At 45.4% G+C, this 10,447-nt stretch overlaps 1 protein-coding gene across 1 annotated transcript; it reads right to left on the bottom strand.

Moving 5' to 3' along the window:
- Positions 1 to 396: 396 nt before the first annotated feature.
- SVOPL (SVOP like) lies at positions 397 to 7,876 on the bottom strand. The gene is made up of 15 exons (XM_066590796.1): positions 7,774 to 7,876; positions 7,368 to 7,459; positions 7,176 to 7,274; positions 6,422 to 6,493; positions 6,110 to 6,234; positions 5,855 to 5,918; positions 5,652 to 5,777; positions 5,442 to 5,570; positions 4,890 to 4,963; positions 4,404 to 4,591; positions 2,223 to 2,334; positions 2,059 to 2,140; positions 1,747 to 1,836; positions 1,547 to 1,660; positions 397 to 535 (listed from the first exon to the last, which is right to left on the bottom strand). The coding sequence occupies exons 1-15, from the start codon at positions 7,850 to 7,852 to the stop codon at positions 524 to 526; spliced, it is 1,458 nt and encodes a 485-aa protein (XP_066446893.1). The 5' UTR covers positions 7,853 to 7,876; the 3' UTR covers positions 397 to 523.
- Between the last annotated feature and the right edge of the window lie 2,571 nt (positions 7,877 to 10,447).

Here is a 10,447-nt window from a genome sequence, read left to right on the forward strand (position 1 = left end):
AAGCAGAGATTTTGATAAAAGCAAATCAAGCAGAAGTTATAGCAGACTGTTGCAGGAGGCCGGGTGTGAGGCCAGTGGCGATCACTATGTGGCTGGAGCGCTGCGTGTGACGGCCCCCGTGTAGCATCGTCATATGAGACCTAAGGCGGGAGGGGCGTTCTAGAGTAGGGCATGCTGGGAGTTGTAGTTGCAGGTGCTGATACCAGAGAGGCTTCAGCTCAGCAGTGCCATCTATGGAGTCACTAATACTTCCAAATAAAGGACACTTTGTTTTGATTGGCTGCGTGTCCCCCGCCATCGTGGGACATGTTTCCCTTTATTTTGCAGCGGGTTGCCTCCTGGCTGCCTCTATGTTGCGTTTCTCTTTGCTCTGAGGGTTGAAGAATGATTTTTGTTTGCAGAAGATAAAACTTGTTTTTGGATTAGAAATTAATTTTATTTCCTGTCGATGAAGTTTGTCTGTATCACTAACGAGGTGACGACTAACATCTATTGTAATAAAGTCTTCTCTTCTACGCTGGCCTCACTTCACTTGCTGCAGACGAAAGAGAATGGGAACATTTAGACACGCAAAAGAGAAAGTAGACAAGTCTATACAGATAAATACAGCCCCCCACTAGGGGGAGTTCACTGCATACAGATATACAGGCACCATTAGAGGGAGCTTACTACATACAGATGTATGCAGCCACCAGTAGAGGGAGCTTACTACATACAGATGTATACAGCCACAACTAGGAAGAGCACGCTACACACAGATGTATACAACCACCACTAGGGCGAGGAGTTCACTACATACAGAAATATAGAGAGAGAAAAAATATTTAAATTGCATATTCCACCACTAGGAGGAGCTCACGACACACAAATATATACAGCTCCCCCACTTGGTGAAACTCCTCACGGCATACGCATATATACAGCCACCACTAGGAGGAGCTCACTACATACATACATGCACTGCCACCACTAGGAGGAGCTCAGCACACACACACACACACACACACACACACACACACACACACACACACACACACACACACACACACACACACACACACACACACACACACACACACACACACACACACACACACAGCCACCACCACTAGGGGGGAGCTCACCACATACATAGAGACATGAGCTTGCTGCTGTCAGATTTATTTGGCGCAGTACGATGGCACAGTGATTAGCACTGTTACAGCTGTGGTCCTGGGTTCAAAGCTAAGGGTGACTACTGCCTGGAGTTTGCCTGTTGTACTTGTTTCTTCCCACACTGCAAAAACCTGTTAATAGGAGAACTTGGCCTAGTAGTGCATACAAACTGCACATCACCATATTTTCTGTCCCTGTCTTATGAGGAAAATAAGAGTGGGAGATGTAGTGAGCGCCTCCTAGTGGTGGCTGCAGCCATGCTGAGGTTGGAAAGCAGCCCTCAAATGCAATTTCTTAATTACTTGTGGGGGGCACAAACAATTTCCACAGTGTAAAGCAGCAGCAGGCTCTTCCTCTAATCAGACAGCTGAGTTTCAGAGCGCTCACTTACCTGCAGAGCTCGACCTTTGGTCTCTATGGGTAGTGTAAAGGCAGAAAGTGCACAGATAAAACAGATAATAGCGAAGAGGCAGACACCGCCAATAATTGAGGTACTGAGGAGGACCTGTGAGGGTTAATAAAGAAAAGTTAGAAATTTTTTTAAAACCTTTTTTTTTTTTTGCATTAATTTTGCAGCTGAGCATCTCTTACTTGTGCTATAAACGGGGCGGCCATTGCCCCAACACGGCACAGTGAGCCGCTCGTCCCCATCCCGATCGCTCTCATCACAGTTGGATAAACCTGCGGATAGAAGCAAGATGATTTAGCAGGTGGTGACACAGCGCCATGTACCCCTGTGATAAATCTGCCCCTTGTGATAGGTGACATGCACTCCTGACCAATAGGAAACATTCTAAAACATGGCCTCTGGAATAAATGACACCTAATTGACGTGTGCCCATGCTATAATGGGTGGGGTCGACTCTTGCGGTTACGTCTCGGGTTAGATTTCGGCCTCGTCACCTCCGCCGTGTAGATGTAGATGGTGTTGAAGTTTGCGGACACCAAAGCGCGAAGGCAGAAGAGAATCGCGATGAGTCCGGTCCTGGGGAGAGAGAAAAGTCACATCCAGGACTGAAGAAGCTGGTGTTGCAGCCGCAGGGATAGAATGCTCACTGCAATCTTACCGTGACAGGCAGATTATGAGCAGAAGGAAGAAGATGCCGGTGGTTGTCATGGTGAGGCCGAGTGTCCAGCGCCGACCAATCAGGTTAATGCCCAGAATGTTAAAAGGGTTCACTAAAGAAGACGAAAACTGATTGCAGCTACCATTTGGCTGTACAGACACCACTAGGGAGAGCACACAGAAGTATACAGACACCGCTAGGGGGAGCTCACAGCATACAGGGGTATATAGCCACCAGGTATTAGTGTATCTTGACACCACCGGACGGTAGGGGTTTGACAGGAGGATTGCCCCTATCACACCCCTAACTCCTAATTGGTGCAAGAATGCATAAGTTAGGTGCCCTGTGACTGGCCTCGGTGTTAGTTGGCATAGCTGTGCGTGCACTGGCTGTCACTCACCTTCCCTCTCCGCTGTGGGCTCCCTGCAGCACTGAGTTAGTGTCTCCCATTGCGCTCTATGGAGTCCCTAGTGTAGTCTTGCAGCGCTACTGTTCCGGCGCCGCAGCTGAGTGCTTTTTCCTCGCTCGCTAGTCTTTGGCCGCCACTCTGTCACTTTCCCCCGCGCTGTATGGCCTCCCAGCTCTCCTCCTACTGCGGGCGGCAGCAGTGACGGTCTTGCCTAGGGCGCTGTGTACTCCGTGCTGTGGCGGCTTCACGGCGCTCTGCTGTGCCTGCTTATGTGGCTTCTCTACAGGTACTGGGTTGCGCCGCTGGGGAAGGAGATTCAAGCAGCAGTGCTGTTCCTGATGCCGTCACCGCTGTGCGCTTTGGGGAACAATGTTTGAGCTTGGTGCCGCTGTATGTTTCTCAAACTAGGTACTTTGGGCGCTCAGCGGGAAGCACCTTGCACATAGGGGGTATTGGTATATTTTGACGCCACCAGGAATTCCTGGTGGAGTCAAGATTGACAGGGGGTGACGCCCCCTCAACGTGATTGGCTGCAACGCTTGTTATTCCTCAGGTCCTACAAGGGCACTAAAATTATTTACAGAAGGCATAGAGCTGTTGCCGCAGCGTGTTCTTCGGCCCCTGGTGCAAGTGAGTTCCCCGGCTGGCCCACTGAAGGGATAGCACTTACATTCTCACCTTGGAGCGGCCTTAACAGAATATTGACGCGGCCGCCCTCACCTATCACAGAGGCAGCTGCCGTCTTCTGATGTTTCTTCGGTGAAGCGGGTGTTCGGGGGTCACAGAGGCGGCATCCGTATTGTCAGCGGAGGAGCGGCCTTCAGCCATCAGAGAGCCGGCCACCGCAAGATAGAGCAGTCAGTCGGCCCCACACAGAGGCGGCCGCCCTCACCCATCAGAGGCGACCGCAGTATTTTGAGCTGCCACTGGGGGAGCGCCCGTCAGGCATCAGAGAGTGGGCCGGCGTAAGACACAGCAGTCAGTACAGAGGAGTAAGGGAACGGATGGCAGGGAGCCTTGAGGCGCCACCCGGGGGGGGGGGGGGGGGGGGTTGGCTCAAATAACGACTGAACCGCAGCGTACACACAGGCAGGCACACAGTGTAGATTGATTTGTGCATGCCCTGCATGCTGAAATCAATCCACGCTGTGCTGCTAGAACCTTAATTCGTTGACCCTATCGGGAGCTAGTGGTGTGACAGGGGCGTTACTCCTGTCAAACCCCTAGCTTCCGGTGGCGTCAAGATACACTAATACCCAAATAGGGTTGGCTGCATTGGGAGACCGTGTGTTCTTTCCCCATACATCATTGTTGGGCTGTCAGGACCTGCAGCCTATCCACCTCTTCAGCCAATCAGCATCAAGGGACGTCACCCCCTTGTCTATCTTGACTCCACCAGTACTTCCTGGTGGTATCAACATACACTAATACCTAGCCACCAATAGGAGGAGCACACAGGAGTATACAAACATCACTAGGAGGAGCTCACAGCACACAGGAGTATAAAGCCACCACTAGGGGGAGCTCACAGCACACAAGGGTATGCAGACACCACTAGGGGGAGTTCACAGCATACAGGGGTATACATCCACCACTAGGGGGAGCTCAAAGCACACGGGAGTATACAGCGACTACTGGGGGGGCACACAGAAGTATACAGACACCGCTAGTGGGAGCTCACAGCACACAGGGGTATGCAGACACCACTTGGGGGAGCTCACAGCACTCAGGGGTATACAGCTCTGGAATGACTGGTTACTGTATGCCCTTACAGGCGATCTCTCCCACAGTGCTGATAATCATGGTTTGGTAGTCGGAGGGGCTTAGCATGTTGCAGTAGCAGGGGCTGTAATCTCCCTCCACCACATCCACAACCCGACCCGTCCCGCACAGCAGATTATTCTCCAGCAGCTCTGAGCTGGCCAGGATCACGCCGTAGTACGCAAAGGCGATTCCCAACCTAAGCAGTGAAAAAAAGGGTTAGCATAAGTTATCAATGGTAGGGTCTAATCCCTGGTTCTGACACCAATTCTGGTGAATGGGGTTAAGCTGCAATACTATGGACTGCCACATGAACCTGGATGGCGTAGTGTAATGAAGGAGCCTCCACATCCAGCAAGTGCATCCCCTTGTGTTCTGAAGATAGAGGTGGATGGTCAGACAGGCATATTAATGGCCTGTCCTTAAGACAGTCCAGCAATGAAAACCCCTTTTAGATGCCTACTGCAGCCCAAAGCATTAAAAAGTTAACAAATTACCAGATGACCCAGATCTGCAGTGATGTGCGCAAATATTTCCGGTCCAGAAGATCAAGCAAACTTCCGGTCGTCTCCTGGGAGGGAAGAAGGGAACATAAAGTTGGTATTCAGAGACAGAGATGTCAGAGAAGAAATCATTGTTCCACCTCATCATTGTCGCCATCTTCATTCTGCTTTACTTCTCTAGTTTAGTTACATCTTATGCTCCAGTTACATCCAGAGCTGCTCTCAGCAAATCAATGCAGCACTCACTGAACTAACGCGACGGCTGGGATTGTTTCAGCGAGTGCTGCATTGATTGGCTGAGAACAGTGTTCGCTGCACCAATCAGAGCCATAGCTTCCTGGAGGTGGGATATATGAACCCCGCAACCAAGAAGTGAAGTTCTGTTGGCCGCCAAAAAGTGCAGGACAAGCGGCGGAGCTGCGGAACTTTTTTGAATTGTGGTTGTATTATAGGACTAATGCTGCGTCGGACAGATTCCTTGGCAGAATTGTGACTGCAGCTCTGGAGGTGACTGGAGTTCACAGTCATCAGCTAATCAGGACTTACTGACACTGGTTCATGGATTGTTCCCTCCGGTATCTTTGATCGATTCATTTTGGCGATTTTTCCCAACGTGTCCATTGCCGCCTGTTGTCTTCCCACGGAAACATTGAATCTTGCAGACTCAGGGACGAACTGTGGGAAAAGAGGCAAATTATGTCACAACCGATAACTTGGAAACTTCGACCTGAACTGTAAGAGAGAAAAATGTCTTACTTTGAAGACGAGGATGAGGATGATGCCGGGAATGGAAGCAAAACGTACAAGCCAGCGCCAGCCAAGAGTGGGGGTGACCACTGAGCCCAAGCCGATGATAAGTAATGACCCCCCCAGCCAGAAGAGCTGCAGGGAGAAGGGAGCTGATCGGTGCCGAATATCAGGGTCCCTCCTTTACCTTATTTAGGCTTTGGGGGTCTTACCTGCGTTAGCGGCAGCATGAACCCACGGAAATTCTTCGGCAAAAATTCTGTTTTGATGATGAGGCTGCGAAATAATAAAAATAATGTATAGGGCAGATAATGTATCTCCCAGGATGCATCATTTCCAGCTACTATAAAATAAATGTTTTCCCTTGCTGGGAGGAGCTTAGTAATCACAAATAAAGAGGGTGGAGCCTGCCAAATTGGGGTCATGAAGATGTAGGGAGGAGTCATGGAGGATGGACCGTTACTAACCCTTGTGCATGACCTGAGAAGCCACAACCGACCATACATCTCAGGAAGACAAACCAGCCGTACGTTGGAGCGAAAGAGGTGAGCAAGGAGAAGTATGCCCCCCACAGGAAGGATATGAACAGGATCTGGGGCAAGAATAAAATCACATCATGTAAGAAGACTGAAATTTGGCAGACAAAGCCTACTTTACCTGCCGTCATTCCGCTGCTCCCATCTACCCCATGACTGACACATCAGAAGCGCCCAAAACCCGCACATATAAACCGCCACTCAGCAGAACCAAGCTTGTCAGCAGTGCGCAGCTTCACCAACCTTAAGACGACCATATCTGTCCGCCAGAAGTCCCAGGACAATACTGAAGATCATATATCCGAGGAAAACCATCTGCAAAACATGAACAACTGTGCAAATCTGACAAGAAGTCACATATAGAATAATCAACGAATACAACTGAGTCACAACGTTCATACATTATATTACTTATCCTGTATTATACTCCAGAGCCGCACTCACTATTCTGCTTCTGCTGTAGTCACTGTGTACATACATTACTTATCCTATACTGAGCCTGAGTTACATTCTGTATTATACCCCAGAGCTTCACTCATTACTCTACTGCTGCAGTCACTAAGAATAGTGAGTGCAGTTCTGGAGTATAATGAAGGATGTAACTCAAGAGCAGTACAGGATAAGTAATGTGAGTACACAGTGACTCCACCAGCAGAATACTGAGTGCAGCTCTGGAATATAATACAGGATGTAACTCGGGATCAGTACAGGATAAGTAATGTATGTACACAGAGACTCCACCAGCAGAATAGTGAGTGCAGCTCTGGAATATAATACATGATATAACTCAGGATCCGTACAGGATAAGTAATATATGTACACAGTGACTCCAGCAGAATAGTGAGTGCAGCTCTGTAGTATAATACAGGATAAGCAATGTGAGAACACAGTGACTCCACTAGCAAAATAGTGAGTGCAGCTCTGGAGGATAACTCAGGATAGTTATTGTACTTTATTACATAGCAGCTATTATATTCCATCTGTCCAGTTTACGCACCATAGTGACCAGCGCCACTTGCCAGCTCTGAAGACGCCACTCACAGCGAATGGAGGAGGAGATCACGGCCAAGAGCATAATCTCCATGGCCTCGGCGATCTGCCAGGAAGAAAATAAATGGTCATTGCTGATGTCCTCATAACTGGGCAACCAGTGGCTTCACTAAGGGACTCTCCGTCACATCATACTCACTCCCGTGCTGCCCATAATCAGAAACAACATAATATGGAAGCGGCCAAATCCGATGGTCTCCACCGCTTCCTCCACCGAATAAGTTTTTGGACCTAAAGAAAAGATGCACAAATTAGTAATAATGCAGCACCTTTCCTGTTCTCATGAAGATGGCGGTGAGCTGGGTTTGTGTCATGTGACCACCTGCAGCGGCAACAGGGAACATGGATGGAAACTGCTGCCGCGAATGGTAATTGTATCCGTGTGCAACATGTGTTTCATACACTCAGGCTACACCAATATGGCGATTATTAGCTTGCAGAGCATGCTGGGAGATTCAGCACAGATCTGGCAGCCATATTGTTATGAACTTCATTAGATCCATTCAGGAAATAAATTCCCCTTCTGTAAAGGCCACCATACTTACCCTTCGAGGGTTCTGTGAAACGTGGCGCCATTTCCTCCATCTTCACGAGGCTCACATATTTTGTCAGCTGCGGCTCCATCTTGTGTCATGCGACTGCGTTTATCTTGCCTTAAAACTGGGAAAACAAGAAAGAATAAAAGGTCAAACGCACACAATGCACAGATACATCAGCGGTGAGGCGAGGAAGACGGACACTAGCCTCGACAACATATGTAATCTGTGACAGCAGCTTTGGATGGAAGTAGACTATGGCACAATCTATTAAGCACTGCGAATCACCTCGGCTTTGCATTCAACGCTCTGTAGGATAACCCCTAATATAGCGTCTGATCTGTTAACTCCCCACGGGATCCTGATCGACAGCAATATTATCACAAATATAATCGCTGATCATTGCTGGAGGATGAAGGGTTGTAATAACCGCTTGTTATAATACTTCGGAATGTAACAGAGCGCCTAGAAAGAGATGATTGTTCAAATTCAAAACGCTACCTCTACACAAGCGCTATTGACAAAGTAGAGCACAAGAATATAGCTATTATAATACCGCTTCCTATGTACAAGTATATAACTACTGCAACACTGCTTCCTATGTACAAGAATATAACTACTGTACTATTGCCCCTTATGTAAAAGAATATAACTACTATAATACTGCTCCCTACGTACAAGAATATAACTGCTATTATACTGCTCCCTATGTACAAGGATATAACTACTATAATACTGCCTCCTATGTACAAGAATATAACTACTATAATACTGCCCCCTATGTACAAGAATATAACTACTATAATACTGCTCCCTATGTACAAGAGTATAACTACTATTATGCTGCTCCCTATGTACAAGGATATAACTACTAAAATACTGCTCCCTATGTACAAAAATAGAACTATTATAATAATATCCATATGTAAAAGAATAAAACTACTATAATACTGCCCCTTATGTACAAGAATATAACTACTATAATACTGCCCCCTATGTACAAGAATATAACTACTATAATACTCCCCCTATATACAAGAATATAACTACTATAATACTGCCCCCTAAGTACAAGGATATAACTACTATATGCTATGTGCAAGAATATAACTATTATAATACTGCCCCCTATATACAAGAATATAACTACTAAAACACTGCCCCCCATGTACAAGAATATAACTACTATAATACTGCCCCCCATGTACAAGAATATAACTACTATAATACTGCCCCCCATGTACAAGAACATAACTACTATAATACTGCACCCTATGTACAAGAATATAACCACTATAATACTGCTCCCCTATGTACAAGAATATAATTACTATAATACTGCCCCATGTACAAAAATATTACTAATATAATGCTGCTCCAGTGTACAAGAATATAACTACTATAATACTGCTCCAATGTACAAGAATTTAACTACTGCAATACTGTTTCTATGTACAAGAATATAACTACTATAATACTGCCCCCTATGTACAAGAATATAACTATTATAATACTTCCCCCTATATACAAGAACATAACTACTATAATACTGCTCCTACGTACAAGAATATAACTACTATAACACTTCCCCTATGTACAAGAATATAACTGCTATAATACTCCTCCCTATGTACAGGAATATAACCACTACACTATAGCTCCCCTATATACAAGAATATAACCACTATAATACTGCTTCCCTATGTACAAAATATAACTACTATAATGACTATACAACTACTATAATACTTCCCCCTATGTACCAGAATATAATTACTATAAAACCTGCCCCCCTATGTACCAGAATATAACTAGTATAATACTGCTCCATGTTTACAAGAAGATAACTACTATAATACTACCCACTATGTACAACAATATTACTAATATAATGCTCCAGTGTACAAGAATAAAACTACTATAATACTGCTTCAATGTACAAGTATTTAACTACTGCAATACTGTTACTATGTACAGGAATATAACTACTATAATACTGCCCTCTATGTACAAGAATAGAACTACTATTATACTGCTCATGTGTACATGAATCGAACTACTAGAATACTGCCCCCTATGTACCAGAATATAAGTACTATAATACTGCCCCCTGTGTACAAGAATATAACTACTATAATACTGCATCCTATGTACAAGAATGTAAATACTATAATACTGCCCCCTATGTACAAGAATATAACTACTATAATACTGCCCCCTATGTACAAGAATATAACTACTAAAACACTGCCGCTATGTGCAAGAAAATAACTACTATAATACTGCATCCTATGTACAAGAATGTAAATACTATAATACTGCTCCCCTATGTACAAGAATATAACTACTATAATACTGCCCACTATGTACAAGAATAGAACTACTATAATACTGCCCCCTATGTACCAGAATATAACTACTATAATATTGCTCCAACAAACAAGAATATAACTACTATAACACTTCCCCTATGTACAAGAATATAACTGCTATAATACTCCTCCCTATGTACAGAAATATAACCACTACAATATAGCTCCCCTATGTACAAAAATGTATAATACTGCCCCCTATGTACAAGAATATAACTACTAAAACACTGCCGCTATGTGCAAGAAAATAACTACTATAATACTGCATCCTATGTACAAGAATGTAAATACTATAATACTGCATCCTATGT

This window comes from Eleutherodactylus coqui, chromosome 2 (genome assembly GCF_035609145.1).
Source record: "Eleutherodactylus coqui strain aEleCoq1 chromosome 2, aEleCoq1.hap1, whole genome shotgun sequence".
NCBI lineage: Eukaryota > Metazoa > Chordata > Amphibia > Anura > Eleutherodactylidae > Eleutherodactylus > Eleutherodactylus coqui.

Excerpts from the sequence above, each read along its gene's own strand:
- SVOPL (XM_066590796.1), bottom strand. The coding sequence starts at position 7,852 with ATGGAGCCGCAGCTGACAAAATATGTGAGCCTCGTGAAGATGGAGGAA. Across the intron at positions 7,275-7,367 it reads TGATTATGGGCAGCACGGGA|ATCGCCGAGGCCATGGAGAT; the intron begins GTGAGTATGATG and ends TCTTCCTGGCAG. Across the intron at positions 1,661-1,746 it reads CCGCCCCGTTTATAGCACAA|GTCCTCCTCAGTACCTCAAT; the intron begins GTAAGAGATGCT and ends TAACCCTCACAG.